The sequence below is a fragment of the Mustela nigripes genome, chromosome 1, assembly GCF_022355385.1.
Source record: "Mustela nigripes isolate SB6536 chromosome 1, MUSNIG.SB6536, whole genome shotgun sequence".
NCBI lineage: Eukaryota > Metazoa > Chordata > Mammalia > Carnivora > Mustelidae > Mustela > Mustela nigripes.
Window position 1 is genome coordinate 100,991,977 of NC_081557.1, and position 25,391 is coordinate 101,017,367.

The 25,391-nt window shown below is 39.4% G+C and overlaps 1 protein-coding gene across 1 annotated transcript in view; it reads left to right on the top strand.

Moving 5' to 3' along the window:
* GUCY1A2 (guanylate cyclase 1 soluble subunit alpha 2) overlaps window positions 1-25,391 on the top strand; it is a 308,179-nt gene that overhangs the window by 68,319 nt on the left and 214,469 nt on the right. Inside the window, exon 7 of the mRNA XM_059406425.1 lies at window positions 6,296-7,014. Within this exon, the coding sequence (XP_059262408.1) occupies window positions 6,296-7,014 (719 nt within the window). The remainder of the gene's footprint in view (window positions 1-6,295; window positions 7,015-25,391) is intronic.

Consider the following 25,391-nt stretch of genomic DNA (forward strand, 5'->3'; position numbering starts at 1 on the left):
GATGGACATCTAGGTTCTTTCCATAGTTTGGCTATTGTGGACATTGCTGCTATAAACATTCGGGTGCATGTGTCCCCTTGGATCACTACATTTGTATCTTTAGGGTAAATACCCAATAGTGCAATTGCTGGGTCATAGGGCAGTTCTATTTTCAACATTTTGAGGAACCTCCATGCTGTTTTCCAGAGTTAAAACCCTGTTTTTTAAGAATCCGAGTGTATGTCCTGTTTTCTTTAAGTATATCATAAACTTTAAAACCATTAACTAATTTTAGTTCACTTAGACTTAAAAACAAATACGTAACATAAGTTGTGTTCTTTTTTGGAGGGGGACAGAGATGTCACAGAGTCATCAAAAGGAGAATGACATGTCTCCAAAATAGTAGAAAAGGATTGTTTAACTCTTCATAGATTGAGACCAAAATTGGTAGGGTCATTCCTTGCATTATTATCCTAGCATTTTTACTTCCTTAAGGACAGAGTACTCTGAAACTACAGAGGTTTGATATCACTCCAACAGAGATTCAAATGAAACTGTATTGATGGATCAGATTAAGAACAATTTTCTTAAAATTAGAATTTGGGCGCTAGGATTTGTTGAGAGCCTTTCTCCTTTGTTATTGTCTAGACCTATATGTATAATATTGACTGTTAAATATCCTCTGGGTGGAGATCAGCTTCAGTCATTTCTTTGTAGATCGGCATGATATTCGAATAATAGTTTCATAGAAGTGTCCTCAAATTAGCTGACAAAAACCTTAGGGGCTAGCTAGATAAAAAAGTTGTTTCTGGACAAGTGCCATATGCTATCACTTATGTATGTGGAATCTAAAAAGGCCAAACTCTGAGAATGGTGGTCACCAGGGATTGGGAGATAGAGGAATTGGGGAGATGTCAGTCAAAGGGTACAAACTTCCAGTTAGAAGATGAGTAGGTTTTTTGGGAACTGATTGTACAACTTTGTGATTATTATTAACAATAATGTATTACATACTTGAATGTCGTTAAAAGAGTGGATCATAAATGTTCTCACTACAAAAAAAAAAAAAGGGAATTAAGTGACCTGATGAAGGTGTTAGCTAACACAACAAGGGTAATCATTTTGCAACATAAATGTATCCAAAGAACACACTGCATGCCTGAAAGTTATACAGTGTTATGTGTCAGTTATAGCTGAGTAGAGGTGAAAAAAATTGTTTCTCTAAAAAGATAATTATCTCCTTAATATGTAGTGAAATCTCTTTATAAAGTTTGGACTTAAGATGTAGTTGTGCTTGAGTTACATTATTTAGATATTAGGTTGATGAGGCCTAAATAATTTAAAAAAAATTATGGGGTGTCTGCCAGTCACAGAAGCATGTAATTGCCAGGCACTTCCCATCCTCGGTTGAACTTTATGCTGCTTAAGGATACCCCTGTTGCTTTGGTGTTTCTCTGTGTTAGTGGAGACCAGTGTCCTTGTTGGGTGATAAGGATCTGGACTTAAAAACCTTCCTTTATTGATAGAGCTTCCCCTGAAGGAGCCAAGATCCTAGCCTGTGCTGTATCTTCGGTGCCTTCTCTTGCTATTTACTTGGTTCTCAATGAAAGCACCATTTTCCAAGTCTAGAGGTAGATTTATTATAGTTTTACAAAGTAAGTAATTTTATTATCCTAGCAATATTAATTCACATTCTGAATACTATTTGTTTATCTGCCACCCACTCCTTAACCCCTTACACCCTGTATTCTGCCCTTTCCCCTCCACTGTTATTGCTGTCCAAGGTCCCCAAAGTGCTGACCCATCCAATTTACAGTTTTCTGTCCTTACCTTACTTGACATTGCTGTGGCATTTGATAACTGTTGACTCTTCCTCATAACTCTTCTGTTGACTTCATTGATGCATTAGTTCATTCAACATCTAGTTAATATTTATTGAGCACCTACTAAAGGTCACGCAGAATGCTGGGCGTTGATCATACAATGTTGAGCAAGACATGCATTTCCCACCTCCCACCCAGAGGTTTTTCTCTTTCGACACTGCGCTTATTTCACAAGGTGTAGTATTAGACATACTTCACCTTGAGACCAACTTGGGCACCTTGAGAGAACTTGGGAAAAAATCTCTTAACATTTTTCATGTGTAAAATGAGGACAATCAAAAATACCTACCTGATAAGAATTTTTTAAGGTGTAAAGAGATCTTTGAAAATGTTCGGGACATCGCTTAACATTCCTTTCACTGGGACTTCTCTAATTCCTATAATCTTTTAAAGACATTGCAGCCTCCCTCTGGGTGGTGTCTTTGATTCTGGTCTTGGCTCCCTTCAGTCCAGCCTCTACATTGCTCATGAGGTAACAACTAATCCCCTTACTCCTGTTCCCTGGATGTTACCCACTTACTGTTTGCCCTCCCCTGATCACGCCGGACTCTTCCATTTCTCTTGCTCGTCTGTATTCCATTAGTGTCCATCCATTAATGTGATTGTTCCTTCATTACTGGGTTTTTGAACACCTGCTTTTTCTATCAGTCTCTGTCAGACATTATCTCTCACAGGAGAGAGTCAGACATTCTTGTCTGCATACTTTCATAGTATTCCCGTGTGCCTCTGTTACAGCCTAACCCCACTGTGATTTAATTATCTGTAGAGTCTCATATCAGAAAAGAATGTGTCTAGTCATCTAGGTATCCTTAAACGTGACACACTGGAGCTTTAAAAGCTTGATTAAATTTTCAAACAAACACTGAGAGGCAAGCTTAGTTTCTATGAATGAAATCTTAGTGTCTGTGTGCCAGACATTATGTTAGTGATGGGTATGCAGACAGAAAGGGGATGATGTCCTTGTCCTTAAGATGTGCACAGTGTGAAGTCAGACGGAGAGCAGATGAGGGACAAAAGATTCATATCATCAGTGAATAGATTATTTCCAGCTAAAGGATGTCACGTTCAGGCTTTTCATTTTTCTAAAGAGGTGGATTAATAGTAATTTACAATTCCAACTTCTAACTTACTTGTTCTTGAAAGCAGTTTTTTGGGTAAGTTTTGCCCCTAGAGGATTGTATTCTTATAGACCCAAATGTCAGGCTGTCATAGCATTTTCTGGTGGGAGAAGATGAGCGTTGTCTATATGTGTCAAGTGAGTTACTGTAAGGAGGGTATTTGCAAGGTTTGAAATGTAAGTTCTGGCTATTGATTTATAGCATGTTTGCAAGAGTAACAGCGAATGTGTGCTAGATTTCCATGTTTCCAACTGGAAGTTTTTTCTTCTTTTATGATCTTGTACAGTTCCATAATAATTGTGAGAACAAAATTCCTTGTTAGTTAATCAAGGATTGTGATTTTATAGAAACGCCATGTATAGGATTTGAGTGTAATATTCAATATATTTCAGCTTCTCTTTATTGATTCAAGTCTCTCTAGCATCCTCCTAGGTCTTGGCGTCATCACTGAAGAATTCCTTGTACCGAAGTGCTTTGTAAGACAGTGAGGATTTCTAGCTGGTGGAATGCTGTACTCAGAGTAGTTTTTACTTTGTGCCCCTGGTGGATTTACTTGTTATTTTCTGGATGATTTGGGGGGATTCTGGCATTGGAAATAGAACATAAGCTTACCGTATTATGTTTATATATACATGTCCTTTAATAATTCTGAGGACATTTTCAGTGTTATGAAAAAAGCAAGTTAGAAGAAATTCTCTTTTCCTTTTCTATGCATAAAGACCCTGAATCCTTTTAAGATCAAACTCTTCAAAGAATAGAAGCAATCCATGAAATGTTTTTAGTGGCACATTGGATTATGTAGTTCATCAAGTATAGTCAGCTTAGAGGAATTTTTATTTGTTTGGAATTTAGTCTTTTTTTTTTTTAAGATTTTAATTTATTTATTTGACAGAGATCACAAGTAGGCAGAGAGGCGGGCAGAGAGAGAGGAGGAAGCAGGCTCCCTGCTGAGCAGAGAGCCTGATGTGGGACTCGATCCCAGGACCCTGGGATCATGACCTGAGCCGAAGGCAGAGGCTTTAACCCACTGAGCCACCCAGGCTTCCCTGGAATTTAGTCTTAATTAGACTTTTGTAAGGAAAAAACTTAATAGCAACCAAGAACATAGTCTTTGAAGAGCTATCCATTTAATTTGTATTAGAACTTTTTAGTTATGCAGTGATGGTGATACCAGGATTTGGCATAGGAAGATACTTTTGGAAGGAATTTTCAGACAGTCATCAAACCAAGAGAGCATGGTTTTAGAAGCCTAGAGAGAAGGGTGGCTTAGGACGATGAGATGATCAGTAGAGTCAAATTAAAAGAAAAACAACAAACATGGTAAACTAAGGTAGGGATTGAACAGCATGTATTGGCTGAAGCATTTATAAAAGTAGATTCATCAGAGCAGTTGGAACAGAAGCCAAATTGCAGTGAGAGTCAACCACCTGGCTTTTTTCCTTCTACACTGGAGGACTGGACAGAAGAACCCTATTATTATCAGTCTGGGCTGGCATTACTGTTAGGGAACTCAGCACAGCTGAAGGGCAGTCTTGTCCCATGACCACGTAGGATGTGTGGTCGTATTTTTATCCCAATGGGTGACTTTCTCAGCTGGACTTGCATGTCAGATCTATGAAACCAAAATTTAATGTGAAATTCTTCTTAATAAAAGACCTCTTTCTTACTTAGATTTTCTACTGCTTTCGTTTCACATTGCTTTTAAGGACTTTTTTGTCAAACTGACTTCTTCACTTGGCTTTCACAATGTTTATACTCTGTAGTACTCTCTCAAAAAATATTTGATGTGTTTGACTATTTTTCAAGGGTTATTGTTGACTGATTTGTCCCCAATTTCTGTGGGGAGAACCCCTAGAAATGACAAAGTAGGAACAGCAAACCAAGCCATAGGCAACCCAGACTGCTCTGCACTTGAACAGGATGCTAGCAAGGTGACCTGTGTCTTTTCCCAATCCTGCCCTAGCTTCAGGACCTCCTCATAAGATGCAGTAGACGAGGCAAGAAAATATGAATATGTGAACTTAGATGTATTGATTTCAGCCAACGTCCGAGGAGAAGCCGTAGCATGACTCCATGTGGAGGATTCCTTTGCCTACACAGTCAACTTTTGTATATGCACCATAGACTTCCTCTTCAGGCCATAAATTCCCTCCATCTTTTTTCCTCAGGTGATCTTTAAGGGTGGATCATGTGTGACTGGTTCTAATTTCTGCATGAAGCATTGTGTGTGTGTGTTTTGTTATAATTCCATTGCTATAACATAGAATTCCTTTGGCCATGATATGTGGAAGTATGAACTGAGAAAACAAAAGCTCTTAACTCTTCCTGGGGAGATTACTGCTCTCCTCTTGGCTACTCTCATTTTTGTGGGTAGAAGAATGCAACTCAGCCCACAGGCCTGCCATTTTTAGTTCCTTGTTGGGTCTCTCTCACCGGGGCCCGACTTAATTCCTTCTCTTGACACTGGACAATCTGACGCCTTTCCACACTCAGGTACCATAAGTTCCTTCTCTGAATGATATATTCTACTTAACAAATGAACTTTGATAAGCAAGATAGTAATAGCACATGGGCACAATAGAGAAACAGTGCTCTAGTTGCTTCTGAAAAGTTGCTTTAACGAAGACGGAGATCGTTCAGATGGTCTTATTCATGCCAGTTATAACAAATGCTTCATGGTATTGGGAAGAAGAGTGAGCAGCTCGATGAGCAACGTGTGGACAGTTTGTGCTGTAGAGGCGGAGGGGAGGGACACGTGAGTCCGCAGAGCACAGAGGATTTCTAGAGCAGCAAAACTACTTTGTCTGATGCTCTCATGGTAGACACAGATCATGACACATTTATCCAAACCCAAGGGTGTGCACCACCAAGAGTCAACCCTAATGTAGACTGTGGACTCTGGGAGACGATACTGGGTCACTGTAGGTTCATGGATGGTAACAAAGGTACCACAGGGGCCTAGGACCAATAGCGGGGGAGGGGGAAGTTGTGTGTTTGTGAGGAGAGGGTTCTCTGGAAAATATCCATACTTTTTTGTTCAGATTTGCTGTGAATCCAAATCTGCTCTAAAAAGATGAGACTATTGAAAAATGAACAAAAAGACTCCGAAGTTTATGCGCCTTTCCATCTTAGAAGCCTCCAGAAGATGAAATGAAATTTACTTTCTCTAATTCAAACTGAAGTCATCACTTTGGGAATCTGTAGGCCCAAGGGCAATACTTCTCACTCGTTATCTCCTTTGATAAGCATTAAAAAAGCTATAAATTCGATAATTCTCTTCGACTTCCCTAACATTGCCTTCCTGTTTACCTCCAGGTTTGAAGTTTGAGGAAATCCAAGAGAGATTTGGCGAGGAGTTCTTCACTGTATGCTTCGATGAGAATGAGCGAGTCCTTCGAGCTGTGGGTGGCACCTTGCAGGATTTCTTTAACGGCTTCGACGCCTTGTTGGAACACATTAGAACTTCCTGCGGAAGACAGGCCACGCTGGAGTCGCCGTCGTTCCTGTGCAGGGAGCTCCCCGACCGTGCCCTGATGCTGCACTATTTCCACCCCCACCACACCGTGGGGTTCGCGATGCTGGGGATGATCAAGGCCGCAGCCAAGAAGATCTACCGGCTGGACGTGGCCGTGGAGCGGGTGGCCGCTGAGAAGCTGGGCTCTGACGCTTCGACCCCCGGCAACTGCAGCTGTCTTACTTTCCTTATCAAAGAACGGGAAAACACCAACGTCCCGAAGAACCTTCCCCAGGGTTCCTCCCACGTGCCCGCGGACCTCAGAATCAGCATCAGCACCTTCTGCAGAGCTTTCCCGTTCCACCTGATGTTTGACCCGCACATGTCCGTCCTCCAGCTGGGGGAAGGCCTGCGGAAACAGCTGCGGTGCGACACTCATAAAATGCTCCAGTTCCAGGACTGCTTCGAGATCGTGTCCCCGCGGGTGCAGGCCGCCTTTGACAGGGTCCTGCTGCGCCTGTCCACCCCCTTCGTGATCAGGACCAAGCCCGAGGCTTGTGGCACTGAGAACAAAGATAAGGTAAGTGGCCATGGGCTGGAACTGGGTGACGGAAGCTGAAAGAGTGCGTAATTATTCCAGTAACTTACGCGCTGGCTGGCTGTCCTGCTAATTATTTAGGCAAGAGAGCTTAAAGTGCAATTTCGGAAGTCACTAGTGGCTGGATATATGTAGAAAGGTTTGGCCTCCTTCCCAGGCATTTTGCATAGTGTCTGCCTCTTCCATTAATTTATTTCTGCATATAAAAAAAAGACACTTATTAATACCAGCCATAGTAATTACAGAAATGATAGGACTCCCTAAAAACCTGGTACTGTAAGCCCATGACTAGTTCACCGATTTTGAAGTCAACTTAAAAAGACAGATGGTAAAACCAAATCCCACATCCTGGGTCCTGCTTGTCTTCTCCTAAAAGAAATGGGGGTGAAAAGCTAGCTCCACTTCGAATGTGCTCTGCTTGAAATTTCATAATCGCGGAACATCTGATTTATATCCTATTTTTGGGTCAGTTTGCCAAAGAATGGATTTTCTAAAAGTTGGGAAACTAAGGGACGATCTCAAGCCTTCTTTTCTAAGTAGAGTTTTGTATTGAAACAGAAACTCCTTCCTTTAGAACATGACTGCTATGTGGAGAACACAGTGACCACTAAATTATTGTGAATTTCTTGGAAGCCCCTTTTTGGAAAGTCTGGGTTATAAATTATAAAGAAATGAAAAGCTAAAAGGTGAATCTTAAATCCGTTTACACAAATGTGTTCCTTCAGGTGAATTTTTATTTTAGGAGAAGTCAGCATTAAAATAATGAAATGTAAAGAAAAGTTAATCATTACTCTTTGAAATACAATAGTAAACAATAAAGATGCTACTGTTCTGGAGTAGACGCATGCATGTATGCGAGTTCAGCTTCCCGTGGAGCCGGTCAGTATTTTGTATTGAGGACAGTAAAGCTCCTGTAGGTGATTCAGCTTCTTCCCAAGCATTCTGGGGGAAACCGTTGGCTTTTGGAAATGAACAGGCTGGTTTGGGCTAAAAGGGAGAGTTGTAGAGATGATTACAATGAATATTAAAATGAATGAATGAAAAATCCCATTTTCCGGAACACCTGCCATCAGAAGTAAACAAGGGAAAAGCCTCCTGGAAGCAGACCCAAGACATTTCTGAGGATTTTATATAGCATTCATGTTACAACTGATTTTTATCATTTTGAAATTAGTGGAAAAATTTTCAACAAAATGCTTGCAAGCTAGGGAACAATGCCCATTTCTTCAGGGTGACCGGGTCCTGTGATTTCTCATTTTTCATTATTTATGTTCAGTGATTTCAGAACACCTGCGGTTAAACCTGAAATTCCAGCTAGGCACATTTGGATATTTTAGTCTGAATGAATTGTTATTTTTTTCTATGTGATGACACAAGTTTTAAATCACATGTGCATATTTTTCTATACATTTACGTGTTTAGCGATTGCTACCCACTTTTGAAGCTGTTTAGAAAAGAGGAAAGCTGTTAAGTGTGTGTTTTTGCCCATAGTTGCAGTTGATTTAGAAGGGGAACTATTCTATCTTTATAATTTAGAGAATATTAAAGCTGTCTGTTCTGTTTTACAGAAGTGAAGTGTTTGGTTAGAAGGGTTTGAGCAGTTTTGGCCTTTGAAGTCAAAGTTAATATTTTTGAAAATGTGCCCGAGGCGGATGGTATTATTACCCATGTTAATTGCTCTGTATATTTTGTAGAGTTGAGAAAAATTAATTCAGTTTAAAGGGATGGTTTCAGATTTTTCCCTCTATATTTCATCTGGCTTGTATTTCTGTTTAATTTGTATACCAGGGTAAGGGATCGGCATCGTGAAATGATGACTCAAATGTCAAGGCCCCTGCCAGTTCCAATAATAAGGCACAGTTCTTCTCATTGAGAAGGTGCAGTTATAACTTAAACATGGCTGTGGCAGTTGAGAAAGAAAGCAGTAGGCTGGGGTTTTAGTTAGAATGAAGGCGGCAGTCCTCTCATCCCTGTGTTTCCGCTTCTGTCCATTCACCTGGCTTCGCCACGTGGGACATTTGGGAAGCCGTTGTTGGCCCAAACTGAAGCTGTGGTCCATAAAGTTAGGGCACGGAGTCTTAGCCAGATGGGAAACATTTTTGAATTACTGTTTCCAAATCCCAGATTTGCATTTTCTGAACACATGGAAAGAGGAAAGAGAATCAAGGTTAAAAGTTACGGATCTGTTGATAAATTTGACCTTGATATTCATTGCTTTACCCATAAGAGCTCTTGTTAATAAGTAACTCCATGTTGTCTGAAGCTTCTAACTGTTGACTGGGCCTTGATAAGAAAGGACAATTTTTAAAATGATTTAGGGAGGGACGCCTTGGTTGGACGACTGCCTTCGGCTCAGGTCATGATCCTGGAGTCCTGGGACCGAGTCCCGCATCGGGCTCCCAGCTCCACGGGGAGTCTGCTTCTCTCTCTGACCTTCTCCTTGCTCATGCTCTCTCTCACTGTCTCTCTCTCAAATAAATAAATAAAATCTTAAAAAAAATGTTTTAGGATATTCCTTGGTCTAAAATGAAGGCTTTCAAGATAATTTTAACTATTTTGGCTATGCCCTTAATACCAATGAACTACCACTCCTGCAGTCAAAAAAAAAAAAAACAAAACAAAAAACAAACAAACAAACAAAAAAAGCCCACAACACCCACACCCCAGAAAATGAAAACCTAGAAGCTACTCATGTAGTTGAGTGGCAGTGATTCATTTGCAGAATGAACTGTAAAGTGTTTGCTAAACCACGATCTTCGCCAGTCTGTGCAGTCAGTCATTGGTTAACTGTAGACTAGAGAGGCACAACATGCTTGTGAGCAGTTTTGTGATCCAGGAATGAAACAGAAAGCCAGCATCCTGGTTCCAGAGGATTCGCATCTCGATTGTGCACTGATGAGTTACAAAGTCAGAACGGTTAGTTGCCAGAAGGGAGAATGTCACTGAGAGACATCTGACGCAGTTATCAGTGCAGGCTGCGACTCAACGGAGTTCCGAGAGCAGGAGGGACTCTTCTAGATGGACTGGCCGAGCTTTGGATCCCATCATTTGGCTCCCTGTATGTCTTCTAAGCCATCACCCAGGCCTTCCATCATCTTCTCTCTCTTTTCTTGTCCTCCCACATGGCGTGGCTGTGTTTTTATCTTTCCTTAAAGCTCAACTTCTTTTCATCATCTTCCCTTATCACATGTGAAGCATTACAGATGAATGAATTTGTTCATTATTTTAAAAAGTACAGATTCAGCATTGGGAATTAATGTTGTATTGTCCATCTACTTTAAGATTTTTTTTTTTTTTTTTTTTTTAAGAGAGAGAGAGCATGAGAGGGGAGAGGGCCAGAGGGAGAAGCGGACTCTCCGCTGAGCAGGGAGCCCAGCCTGATGCGGGACTTGATCCTGGGATTCCAGGATCATGGCCTGGGCTGAAAGCAGTTGCTTAACCAAAGTGAACCACCCAGGCGCCCTGTCAATCTATTTTAATTTGTGCTGTGCCTCATTAGGTCATTCCGATCTCACCATTGTTCTGAAAATTTGGAAGTTTGTTACCTAAATCTTTTGAGGCATCATGGTGTGTTTAAGAAGAAATTTGTTGGAGTCTGAAGTGCAGTTTGAGGGTTCCCGTCTAGTCCTATAAATCAAACATTGACATAGATTCCAAAGCCTGGTTGTGTGGAGGAGGCTGTGTTTGTAAATAGGGCTGTTAGACACTGGAGGAGTGGCACCCAGCCTCCTCCTCTGCTTTGTAAGGTGATGGTGTGTGAGGGGAGTGGCAGCAGCCTGGGGGAGGGGCGTCTCTACACCCGTGGTTTTGGCAAGTCCATATAATCTGAGCCTCAGATGAATACATATGGAAATTAAGGAACCTAGATGAATAATTACTATTTTTACCCCTTTACAAGTCATCTTGAACATGTGTACATTTATAGGAAGTCATTGGGTCATGAAACATCCATCATCCCTTGGATTGAATGAATTCAGGTACATTTCAAAGAGAAGCAGAGGGGATTCTGACTTCTCAACCATGAAGACCTCATCCTATTATCAGGACTAGGTTAAAGTAATTCTCTGACAGCTTAGGCTGCCTCCCTCAAACACTTATTTGGGAGGTTTAAATGACAGTCCATGTCACAGTTTTCTCTCTTCAGCCCCAGAGTGGATCACTGAATATTTGTTGATCATCACTTCTGCCATTATTGTCGTTCTGCACCCTTGCAGCCTTGGTCCTATCTGTTCTCCGCACTTACTGCCTTAGAGGAGAAACCACGACATCAGTAGCTTTAATGATTTTAGAGAAATAGCAAGCCTACCTCATAGCATCTCCCTAAAATACAACTTGGGGATCTGCTTCTTTATAGACTGTTAGTTGTTTCACAATCACTGGTCTCCTTTTCAGATCCACTGAAGTTTGGAATCAAGTTTTTATTACCTGTGGTGGTGCCAGTGGGTTCCAAAGTAAAATGGGCTGGTTTGCCTAGGTGCAAACTGAAATAGCAGCAGGTTCGAGAAACAATAAACAACATGAGTTCTTTTGACATTTTTTTCTTAGTAGCAACGCTTCAGAGAACTTTAATAACGTTGTGGAGGGAGCCAGCTTCTGAAGCGCATCAGCCCTACAGTGGTGCCATGGCCTTGTTACTCCTCTTACCTTTGTTCTCAGGATGGGAACTGGGGAAAGGCATTAACCACAACACATTTCTTTGTCAATCCCTAGAAATAGTGTCATATTTGTCTTACTAATTAGAAGCTGCAAAACAAATGCTTGGAAATAGTTTCAAAGAATAAAGGAGGAATTAACCTCTGATTTTCTGTGGTCAGCTCAGGTTCCGAACTAGTCCTTTCTCTTTCCTGGACACGGCCCATCTTCTGACACGGTGATTGAAACATTGAAAATGTTTTTGTGAATCTTACCATACCATAATGACACCATTGGAAGACAGAGTTCACCTGGCTGTGAAGAGTACATATTTGAGGGGCACCTGGGTGGCTCAGTGGGTTAAGGCTCTGCCTTCGGCTCAGGTCATGATCTCAGGATCCTGGGATCAAGCCCCACATCAGGCTCTCTGTTCAGCGGGGAGCCTACTTCCTTCTCTCTCTCTCTCTCTCTCTCTCTTTCTCTGCCTGCCTCTCTGCCTACTTGTGATCTGTGTCTGTCAAATAAATAAAAAAAAATACATATTTGACTTCAATGTAAACTTAATTTGGGAAAAGGTAAGCATTTCTCCTCTTTTCATGTCAAAACATTCTGCTACAGAATTTCAAATCTTGAACAATAATTTTCATGATGGACAAAATGCCATTGGGACTTTCTCTATAAATTAGTATTAGAGAACATAGACATCACTTCATGCAGAATTATTTGGAGTTTGCTTTGCTTTTGTAATTACAATTCAGGTCTTTACTTTTTGTTTGTTTGCTTATTTATTTTTCTCTGGAATTGCTCCCTGACCATAAGCTGCCTTTTCAAGTAGGTTGGACAAATACAGATTCTGAGGCAGGTGTTGCTGAAGTTCATCCTGGTTCTTTCAGTTTAAAATACCTATAATGTTAAAATCCCTGTACAGTGCTTGGTTACCGTATAGTTACTGAATTCTGTGTAGTCAGAGGACAAGGTCGATGTTACCTGGTGAATTATATATTCCCTGCGGTGATCTTCATGCTTCAAGTGCCCTTTTTATGTGTTTTTATTTTTGTTATCAGGAAAGATTGCACCCTTGAACTTACAAAGGAGCTGCCTTGTACCATAGATCAGACATTGCTGAGTTCTAGTATGGTATCTTCTGGGTGGGGAGGCCTGGCCCCTTTAGGCACAAATTGTTCAGAATCTTTAATTGCTCCTTTGGTTTTTAACTTAGAATCATTTCATTTTAGCTGATATCTTTCAGTCTCAGGAAATTAAAAGCTGAAAAGCTGTTTTGAATTCATTGCCTGCCTTCTCATTTTTAATGTGCTCTCTTGATTCACATGCATGTTTTTCATAAGTCTATGGTGCAGTGATTTTTAGTAAAGGTATGTCATTGTGCAACTCTCACAGTACAATCTTAGAACATTTTATCACCCTCCAGAGTTTCCTGTGCACATCTGTGCTCAGTCCTCGCTTGCACTCCTGACCCTAAGCGACCACTGGTCTGTTTGCATCTGTATACGTTTCTTAAAAATATAATCACACAAATATGTCATCTTTTCTTATCTGGCATAAGAATGTTTTTGAGGTTTATTCATGTCGTACGCATGAATAACTGTTCCTTTTTAGTGCAGTGTTCTGGTGCACAAACGTACTGCAGTTCTTTTTTGTTTTTTAACCCACTCACCAGTGGACGGACACTGGATTGTTTTCCGATTTAGGTTGGTAGGGATAATATTGCAGTGAACATGTGCATGGGAGTGTTTCTGTTGGATACATTTCCATTTCTCCTAGACCTGTTCCTAACAGAGGGATTGCTGTGTCATGCTAAGTTTAACTTTTTAAAGGAATTGCCTCACTGTCGGACAAAGAGGTTTTGCCGTTTCGCATCTGACCAACATAGGCAGGTTCAAGTTTCTTCACGTTCTCACCAATACAGGGTATTAGTACTCTTCTGGACCATGACCGTCCTGGTAAATATGAAGTAGAATCTTGGGTTTTAATTTACCTTTGCCCCGTGACTAATGATGTGAAGCATCTTTTCCTGTGCATATTAGCCATTGGTAGAATTTCTTTGATTAAATGTCTAATCAAATGTTTTGCCTATCTCTGTGTTGTTTGTCTTCCTATTGAATTATATATATTTTTAATCTATACATGCTGGATATTACATTGACTTCAAAAGTAACTAGATATTGACTTCAAAAGTAACTGTCTTTTGAAGCACAAAGGTGTTATGATGGTACTATTATTTGTTTTTGATCTGATAGCTAACAAGTCTTAGTCTAACTCAAGGCCATAGAGATTTTCCCCTTTGTTTTCTTCTAGATAGTTTATAATTTTAACTCTTATAATTAGATTTGTGATTCATTTTGAGGCATGCATTGTGTATACCTCGAGGGTCCGAGATTTTGTTTTTATTTTTTAATTTTTTTGCACATGGACTTCCAGTTGTCCCAGCAGTTTTTGAGAAAAATGTTTTCACCATTGAATTGGCTTTGCAACCTTTTCAAGAATCAATTGTGACCAGACATTTTTTTCTAGCCTTTCTGTTTGTCTCCATTTTTAAAAAAATAGCTAACTGTATGGTGATAACACAGTGGGTCTTTTTTGTTTTTGTTTTTTTGTTTTTTAAGGATTTTATTTATTTATTTGACAGAGAGCACAAGTAGGCAGAGAGGCAGGCAGAGAGAGGGGGATGTAGGCTCCCCGCTGAGCAGAGAGCCTGATGGGGGGCTCAATCCCAGGACCCTGAGATCATGACCCGAGCCGAAGGCAGAGGCTTGACCCACTGAGCCACCCAGGCACCCAGTTATATATGTTCTTAATCAGGTTGAGCAAATTTCTTTCTGTTTCTAATTTGTTGAGACTTTTGATCATGAGTAGGTTTTAGATTGTGTCTAGTCTATTTTCTCTATCTATTAAAATGGTCTTATGGCTTTGCCCTTAATTCTTTTAATAGGACATATGATATTAACAATTTCCAGATGTTGAACTAAAAATAAAACCTTGGGATAAATTCCCCTTGGTCATGTTTACATGTTATAAACCTTTTTATATGTTGCTGAATTGGGGTTGCTAATATTTTGTTAAGGATTTTTGCATCTTTGTTCATGAGAGCTATTGGTATATAGACTTTATCATTTCTTTTAAAATTTTTTCCTGTGCCTATATGGGAACAGGGCTGCTGCACTTGAACCCTAAGGCCAACAGCGCCTTTGGATTTCCCTTTTTTCTCTGAGCAGCAGCTGAGTTAGGGACCGGTGGAGGACTCCAAGATCATTAGACAAACATTACTGCATGTCAGAGTTGTTACAGCCACACCACAGGATACATCCCCTAAGAGAACACACAACAGTTGTCGCAGTAAACTTGACCCCGTACTCCTCAAAGGAGGACCCCAGAGCCTGCTGATCTTGCTGTCACTTGTGTGGTAGGAAGACAGCTCGGGTGGTGCAGATAACGGCTGTCTTCCTGAAGACTGTGGAGGCCTGGCAACACAATAAACTGGATTGTCTTTCCTCCTTCAGACACATTTGTCTCTACTCCTCAAGGATTCTGGGATTTCTCGTTACTGAGTTCCACAACACCCATCGCAGCCTAGTTCTTGATTGCGGTAGCAACTTGTAAGTTGTTCTTTAAGCTATGTTGTCTTTTTTTCAAGTGGATTTTTTTTTTTCAAGTGGATTTCATGACCGTGTATAATTATTCTGATTCTGATTGGAAGAGTTAGCTTTACACATGTCTTGGTTGGGCCTCTTCCTTGAGCAAGCGCCGAATGGGTGTGGAGAGGCAGTATTGTGTGTGGTTAAGATTGGAGGCTCCAGGACAGAACTTCCCAAGCTCAAACACTGTCTCTGTCATTCCCTAGTGGGATGACCTTGAGCAATGTAACTTTTAAAAAAACTTGTGTATCTTGCCAGCCTCACGGCCCTGGCTGGTGGACCTTTCTTGTCCGCTCTCATTTTCTTTGCAGCAACTATCACATTCTTCTGATGTTTACAAGTAACTTTACCACTTGTTTCCATTTTACCAATAAACTTACTTAATGTTTCCTTGGCGGTTTTCTGTATCATTAAATCTTGGTTTTGATGTAGCATACATTGGCTAATTGAATTAAGAGAAGTTGTGGTTTTGATTAAGCCCTACTCTCATTCTTAAATTTGACTGTTATTCATTCTTAATGTGGTTTAATATTTAAAGTGTGTGTGTGTGTGTATTTATGCAAATCATTCAAACCATACTGGGATACTAAAAGATATTAAATGCCTTGTGTGAAAATACTCATAAGGTTGTGGAAACTGCCTTCAAATATTTGAAGAGCTATCACATAGAAGACGGATACTATTTATTCTGCTTTATTTCAGAAGGCAAAACCAGGATTGAATTGTAGGTGATAAGGGAGTAGATTTGGTTTAGGATTAAGGGGAACCTTAACCAACAATTAGATATATTTAAAGCAAAGTGAGTTGCCTTGTGAGATAGTCAGCTCTGCAGAGCTTGGGAGTTCCAAAATATCTTAAATGACGACCTCTTAGAGATATTTTATTGCAGATTCAGAGAAGGCACCCCAGGATCTTCATAGGTAAATAATACCATATTATTTTTATAATGCTGTTTTAGGAAGTGAGAGTAGTACCTGTCTTTTTCTTTTTCTTTTTGTCTATCAGTCACATCAGCTGACGTTTACTGTGCTTACCACTCGACAGGGAGCACTGTGCTCAGTTTTATGTTTTTAATTTTTTTTTTTTTGTCTGAGTATAGTCAACACACAATATTACATTAGTTTCGGGTGTACAGTGTGATGATACAACAAGCTTGAACATGACCCTAGCTCACCAAAAGGGCAGCTACCATTACTCTGGACACTGCATCCCCCCTCCCCCCTGCTCGCTTTGCCTTCTCCCTTCCCCTCTGGCATCCTATAGTCTGCTCTCAGGGTTTACGTGTCTGTTCTCACTTTATGTTTGTGGATGCGTTTGTTTTTGCTTCTTGAGATCCCACATATGAGAGAGATCATACCATAGTTGTCTTTCTCAGTCTTTCTCAGTCTGACTGGCTTCACTTACAGGCGTTCTATGCTGTTACGAGGATCAACTTGGATACCGTTTTCTTTTCACTGAGGATATGATTTCACCTGGAGAACTCATGACTTTGTGAGATAGACAGTTTTGCAAAAGCTGTAATTCTACTGATCAGTCCTTGTTCTCTTAGAATGTAGTACGTGGTGCCCTGGAAAATTCAACTCACTAACGTAACTTTGACATGCCCCTTTGTTTGGCAGTCAGTTTCCACTCCGCAGAATGCAATGAAAATCTGATTTCCATGACCTGTTAGGGATAGGAAAATGTAGTAAAAGCTGCCTTTTTCAACTTACAGGTGTACTTTGTAAGAAAGTTATTTATTTATGCTTTTTAGTATCTGTGAAGTTGAGCCTTAGGCAATCTTGAAATAAGTCATTAGGAGACTTTCATAAGTTTATTGAGTCCTATTTGTTAGAAAATAACAATTTTCAGTTTCTAGTTTGTTGGTGGTTAAAGACTGATTTTTATTAGGTTGGTCTGTTTCTGTGGAACTTTTGAAAAATAAGATGGGGAACCCTTTGCTGTGTTTCACAGTGTTTCCTTGTTTTGTGAGAGAGGGAGTTGGAGTTCACCACATTGTGTTTTTCTGGAATGAATCACAGTATTTGTGTTTAAATCACATGGTTGTCTTGGTTTGTTTTTACTTTTCCTTTATGATGGTATGTGTATTTTTCATGGAGGTTCAGAGGAGTCAAAATGTGATCTTAGCTCCAGAGACAAGCAGATAAAAGAAAATTAATCCCTTAACTCTCTCCCTTGAAGGAGAGATCAAGAGCTGTACCTTGTTAGGACAGACTCATCTGTGGTGTTAATGATGGTGAATATCGAGAATGCTTATGACAACACCTACAACTCCTTAAAATGATTGAGATTTCAAGTTTTGTGTCTCAAAATAAGTGAGTGAGTGAATGGAATAGTGCTCTGTTGATCACTGAATGCCAGCTTCAGAAATACTACCACTTATTAATTATGTCCTAGAATCTATCTCCATCTACATACACAGAGAATTACACTAGGATCTGTGGTACCTCACATTTTCCCATTTTTCTAATTTAGAGATTACTAGAAATGCAACACATGTACCTCTAATACTAGAATTTGAGTAAACAAGTGTTAGAAAATTTTATAAGCTTTTTACATCGAAAGGATTGTTTGCTACTCAGGTGCATTTCCTAGGTAGGTTATACATTATTCTTATCTTATGATCTTTCTGAGACTAGTTACGGCAACTGTTTTTAGTGATTTAATTACCTCTCAAGTCTGCTCTGTAGTTTTTTTCCATACTATGAGTTTATTATTCTGTGAAATAGTTTGTATATTATTTTATACATAATATTTACATTTTATATAAACTGAAAAGGAAATAAAGTTTTGTGCAGTTAGAGCCCTTATTCGTAACCCCCCATTTACAGATAGAAATAATATCTAATAAATTATTGATGAATTCTGTTTTTGGTTTCTCTCTAATCCTTTTGATATATGTGACTGTATATTTCTTAGATTTTACATGTCTGTCAGTTTTTCCACTCATAAGTAGATACTTTTTAAAAATTTTATTGTGGTAAGAACATTTAACATAAGATGTACTCTTTAAAGGGTTTTTAAGTGTATGATACAATTTTTTAAGTTAACATAATGTATTATTTGCTTCAGGGGTACAGGTTTGTGAGTCATCAGTCTTACACAATTCACAGCGTAGTGAATGATACAATATTCTTAACCACAGGGCAATGTACAGCAGACCTTGAGAACTTAGTCCTCTTGCATTACTGAAACTTTATTCCCATGGCTCTGGCTTTTTAAACTCGAACCCATATTACTGAATTACAGAAGAGAATGAATAATTTTGTCTGTATGAGAAAAAGGATCCCAATGTTCTATTCCTGAGAAGGATCATTGGGCACTATAAGAATTTGTTTGATTTTCTTAAAGAACATTATCCTGGAGACTTTACATCTCGTTTGGTCTCTTGAGCTTTCCCCAGACATTTCTTTGAAGAGAACTGCTGTCCTGCAGTGTGATCTCACAAGTGCCACCGATATTCAATTTCTATGGCTGCTTCTCACCACTATCCTATAACAATTTAAATTAATTTAATTTAAAAAATATGTTTTGAGAGTCTTCTTAACATCTAAATATAGAGTATATGTACATCTGCTTTGTTTCCCTTAACCACTAATTTAATAATTCCAAGGGGAAGAAATTATTAAGTGGGTCTGGTATGAAATGTTCTTTATAATTTGGACAAAGATCTGGTGTCATGTTTCCTGGAGCAAAGAATTTCTCAGAAATTTTGAAATGCTTCTGTTACGTGTACAAAAATTGGCTTAAGTACTTTATTATTTTCCTGTTTTTATCCTAATAGTTTTTGAGTTACAATACCTTAATTACATTTACTTTTAGCTATTATAGTATCAAAGGTATGAGGATTTTGTGGGTTAACTTTGGATTATATCCCCTTCACTCCTTACCTTAACAGTAATTGCCATCAACAAAATTTATGCTTTATTTTAAAATTTTAAAATTTATTTTGAGATATTCCACTCGCCAATTTGATCTGTCTCCTTTTCTGTTGTTTGTATTCAGTGTTTGGGTTGGTTTTCTTGGTTTGGCATAGCTGGGTTGACTATGACACCACTTTTACATATTGTAAATTTGAGTCAATTTTTCAAAAGCTCACTTTATGATTGAGAAGCCTTATAGTGTTCATAGCACAGATGCCAAAAAGTCAGTCATTAGACTAGACATTGATTTATTATTAGACTAGACATTGATTTACAACATGTGTTGTAGTGTAGAAGGTATTTTTCTTTATGTTTAGTGTGAAATGTCAAAAATCATTTCATTTGCCTTGTCAAAAATTAGGGTAGAAAATTGTCTCTTCTATTTATTTTTCCCACGAGAATTAATCAAAACATTAAAAAATCTATTTTTATTTAACTTAAAGTGAGGCCTACAACTCCTAATACCATTTACCCTTCCAGAAGTAAGGATAATTTACAGTAGGTCTCAAACCTCTTGAAATAGAGTTGGCTCACAATAGGAGAAATAAGAATGGTCTCTAAAATTCTATTACTAATGGTGCAGGAATTATTTATTGAAAGAGCGAGAGAGAGCACGAGCAGGGGGAGGGGCGCAGGGAGGGAGAGAAGCAGACTCCCGACTGAGCAGGGAACCCGATGCAGGGCTCCATCCCAGGACCCTGAGATCATGACCGGAGCTGATGGCAGATGCTTAACAACTGAGCCCCCAGGTGCCCTGGTTACTGTGAAGGATTAATGAAGTTAACCGAAGTTTAAAACTAATACGAATTTCTTTAGAATTAGTGACTTCCGGTTTCTCATCCAAAATCTTACTATATTAAAAAACAAACAAAACTCGATCTTTGGGACTAAGCCTTTTGAAAACTTTCTCAGGATTTTAATGTACTTTGGGAAAATAGCTTGTAATAGCCTGATGGATACATCATAGTTTTTTGCTACCCTTTTGAGGCTGATGTGACATATCACATGTCGCAATTGTGCCCTCTTCTCAACATTTTCTGTGTATGATCCCGTTTAGTTCTCGTAACAACTCTGTGCTGTAGGGGCTATTGCGAAGGGCCACTTCATAGACAGGTAAAGTGAAGTACAGGGATGCTGAGATCCTTGCCACGACTCCAGAGCTAGTTCCGGGCAAAGCCAGTATTCGAACCCGAACAGTCAGGTTCAGTGCTTCTACAGTGTATGCCTCCGAATGGACTTCATCGGTGTAGTCTGCTGAAGGCTTATCAAAACAGCAGGTATTTTTTTAGCATTTACTGCAAAAGGGACTGTTTCAGGCACTTATACAGTTTGTATTCCCATACATCAACTTGGGAAATAAATATTTGTGAAGATTATAATTAATACAAAAGATACAAAGAAGTTACTGACTAACTTAATGTCAACGTGAGCTTATCATATTTTTTTGAGAGATGCTAAGTTTTTAAATATCGCATTTAAGTGATTCTTCTGATTGTCCTCTGAGCATGACTATGAATGATAACAAAGTAACCATATTGTCATCATCATCTTCATTACTATTGTTATTTTGTGGTATGAGCAAACTGTGTGTGCCGATTCAACTTTCTTATCTGTAATAAAATCACGTAGGAAATTCTAATAGTATCTTGATGGCTTTATAGGATATCCTTAACATCTTATGTCTACCATCCTCCTCTCTGTTTTATTCAGTAGAATTTTGATACGTTGTTACTACTCCCATTTCATATTTGATTATTTGTTAAAAGCAAAATTTTAAAGTCATTTCCAATGCATCTTTTTGTTGCATGTTTTTTTTAAAAAGTTCCCATAAGACCGGATTTTTCTGCCCATGATTCATGTTTTTTGACAATAGCGTGTTTAGGGCAATATGAGTTTGGGCTTTCCCGAGAAGCGCTGGCATGTGAGTTCATCCGAGCCAGTCACGTGTGTATAACCGGGCATCACGCTTTGTCTTCCCTTCATGTTAGAGTCAGACCTGCCAGTGTCTGTCCATCACGCCACCCCTGACAGTGAGCCCTTGTCTAGCATACAGCAGGCACTCAGGAAATGTCTGCTAAGGGAGGGAGTGAACAATTTTGTAATTCCTTCTGTTTTGTTAAGGCCAAAGTTTGAGGATACATGTCATGGCATTTTGTAAAGTGCTGTTGAAATAGGAAGTATTATTAGATAAAATTAATTCACTCTTTAATCAATGGTCTTATTTAAACTTTCACTGTTAATGGAAAATAATTAGACTACTTAAACAGTATTTCTGTAATTTTCTTGTCATCACAATCTGCCCGGCATAAAATGAAAAGGCCAAAAAAGGGTCACAAGTAAAATCCTAATAAAGGAATTTTCTGGTAATAGGTCCCCATTTATAGATTATTAGTCCAATTTCAGTCATTCCTTAAAACATAAGTAATTCAGTCTCACTACTACATACTTTTTCATCATCTGTCATGTTTCCACAGTGGATATTCCAAATTTTGACCTCCTGTCCCTTGTCCTGTTTATCTCCCTCCTTCCCTTACATCATGGCCTGTACCTATTTGCTCACTATGCAGGACAAGAACTCTCAGTCAACACTTACTTCATTTCCAGCCTGTGGGAATACACATCTGGATATGACACAGTTCCAGCCCTAAGGACTCTCTTATTGCTCATTACCCATATTGCATATATTTTTTATTGTTATTGTTTGTTCCTGTGTGTTTCCCTCATTAACTTGTGAGAGTAAGAACACAGACTCTATCTTACCCACCTGTATTTCTTCAGTACCCCCCATCACTGATGGAATGAATAAACTCACGGAGGCTTCATCCTTTATCGGGAGGGCACATGTAAAACCATTTCCTGCATAAAGCTCAGCACAGATTCTTCTTTCTCCGTCATGTCTGAAAGAGGGTAGGTATTTGTTACCACTGTTTTATTGTGGAAGAAATAGAGGGGCCCATGGTTGAAATGATTGACCTCATGTTGTGCTGATCCCAGAATCATTTCCACGAGGAAAGCAGCCTAAGCAAAGGCTAATTGTTCAGAACTGTTATAGGACGAATACTTTTTTTTGGAGTGGAACTGATGTGCTCCTGATGACCAGATTCTAACTGGAAAAAGAAATGAGCTTCTTCAGTTCAGTAACTGTACTATTCTTGAGAAGGTGCTTTGTACGAGTCACCAGCTTGTGCTCAATGGGAAGGACGTGTGATGAAGGAGCTGTCTGCCGCTAATGAGTCTCCGTCCCGGAGAAGGGCAGGACCACATTCGTGGTGGCAAATACCTAGTCCATTGTGGTAGTCCTTACATGGAAGGGGGTGTTTGTTCTGGCTTGTCTCCTTAGTTACTGTTCGTCAGGTGCTACCATGAGCAAGGCCTTGACCTGGACACATGGTTTCATTTAATTGTCCCAACAGCCCTCTAAGGTCAAACCACTATGCCCATTTCACAGTTAAGAAAATAGATTATGTGAATATTATTTTGTGAGATTATCAAAGACTGAGTAATAGGTTCTTTTTTTTTTTTTAAGATTTTATTTATTTATTTGACAGAGATCACAGGTAGGCAGAGAGGCAGGCAGAGAGAGAGGGAGAAGCAGGCTCCCCGCTGAGCAGAGAGCCCAATGTGGGACTCAATCCCAGGACGCCGGGATCATGACCTGAGCTGAAGGCAGAGGCTGAACCCATTGAGCCATCCAGGTGCCCCATGGTAATAAGTTCTTAACAGAGGAATTAGAGAAGGAAATTGGGAATACAAGGAAGACATTATAATACTGCTCAAGGAAGAACCCTGAGAGATTAACTGAAAGCATATTCTTGGGGCACCTGGGGGGCTCAGTCGGTTAAATATCCAACTCTTGGCTTCGGCTCAGGTCATGATCTCAGAATCCTGAGATAGTCTTGCACTGGGCTCCATGCTCAGCCGGGAGTCTGCTTAAAGATTCTCTCCCTCTGCCCCTTCCTGCACTGGTGTTCTCTCTCTCCCGCTCAAATAAATAAATAAATAAATAAATCTACCAAAGAAAAAAAAGCAAGCAAGCAAGCATTTTCTTAATATGTGGCAGTATTACACCAGAATTACTCTAGTCTTTTAATCATCTTTGAAGCCGTGTTTGGATCCCAGTTTGTCTTAAGGATCGCGTTTCTGGCTTGCATCCCTGGGAACTTGAGGAAAGGCCATCTTAGAATGTTCCAGTTGGCTGAAAGTGTGGAAACATCTGAGGGATTTTTCTGGTCAGGTCCAGAAGGAACAGAAATCATACTCCAAGTTCTGGTCTTGGAGCATTTCAGGATATGGGAAATTGAGTTCAGCGAACATGGAAATAATGATGAGAAATCCATAAACAAGATTTAAAAATAGGTGACTTCCAAGCCCTGTCCCTGGCTTTTTCCCATGGTGTCCTGCAATCACATCACATGGCACATGGACCGTGTGAGACAGGGTAGATGCAGTTGGCCTTAGAACGTGCTACCTTTCCCTAGCTTCAGGATGTATTACATAAATAGATAATAAAAGACGAAAAGAAAAATCAAAACTAGACTCATCATAGGATTCAATGTAGTGCAAATTTCAGAGAAAGTAGAGGTTTCATGTCCATGCCTTCAGTAGTTAATGAAGCACTGAAATGTCATTATTTGAGCATAATTGCAATAAGGACAGTCTGAAGAAGGGGACTCATGAAATGGAGATGTTTTTAAAAAGAAATGCAATTTTCTGACCCCCAACTTCATTCAGCATCGTGAAAGAAACCAACAGGTTAATTTTCTGCTACTCACTTGAGCTGTTAACAAAGTGTCAGTAAGAAGCAGCTTGTAGGACTTGCTCTCACGGCTATAAAATTGTCCTGTGTCATTATATTCCACGAATGGCGAACCATTGGAAATGGAGAAGCCATTAAACATGGTTGAGTCTCTTTTAATAGATTAAAATTGCCTGGAAACAGCAATCTTGCTTACACTTTTAATGAGATTTAATAAATTTACACTTCACCCACACTGATACAGTATACATTTTGAATGGATAGAATGTGATTTAATGACTTTTTCATTTATTTCCAGTGATAGACTTATAGCATTTAATCTGCATTTTTTTGGGGTGCTAATTAATTCAGTTCTGCTCTAATCCTGGTTATATCTGTCTGTCTTCAGTGTGTCGCCTTATGCTGGGTAAATATAGATAGCCTGACCTATTAAGTTACTTTTTGAAAGATCATGAAAATGCCGTAACTCTAAATCATTTTGGTGGGGGGTGGGGGGACTAAGAATTATAGATTTCTTAAGATCTTGCTCCTGTGATAGGGTTTTAAGAGGTTGCTTTATCCAGCCTGCTTCATCAACGGACGGGCTCTCATTTTATCCTGAAATGAATGCCATAGTCTAGATGTAGTCTGGGTTGGAAGGGTTGGGAACGCTTGACGTGGAAATCAGGGTTCTTCCATTAATGAACCTACTACTTCCTCCCTCCCTTTGCTCCCGGGAAACGTATGCTTTGGGCTCCTGTTGGATTGGTAGTCAGTTTCTATGCCTAGACGTAAACTGTTTTAAAATCAAATCATCTGTTCGCCTTTGAATTTTGTCATTGTGTGAATTATCACTGTGAAATCTCATCTTCTTAGTTTTAGCTTATTGTCTAGTTATTGGAATGTTTTTGAACATGATTCTGTCATTACTATATTAGAAATTCCTTGTGGAAGGGTGCATTTTGTCATATCTTCAAGAAGGGAAGAGAAACAGGGGAAAATGTAATAGGGAAATCCTATCAGAAACCTATCCAGTGATGGCATTGTGAAGGTTTGAAGAGTAATTGTGTAAATTGTGTATTACATAGTGTTTACTTCCATTTCCAACAAGGTAAAAATCTCCATTCATATTTATACGTGCTCTCAGAGGTAATTACTAGTAATAATGCATCATAATTACATGATACATCTGTTCCAAGCATATACAACATCCTTGCTAAATATTTTTCTTTTCTACCGGCTAACCTATATTCCCTACTTTATTTATAAATATTTTTAACTGAATTTAGTAAAGGCGTTTCTGTGATTGTTGCCATGATTGACAGCTGAAAGCTCTTTTCCGTAATTACATTAGCGATGGCTTTCACAGCGCTTTTAATTCTCTTCACAAAATGCCATAAATTGCCAGTAGTAAGC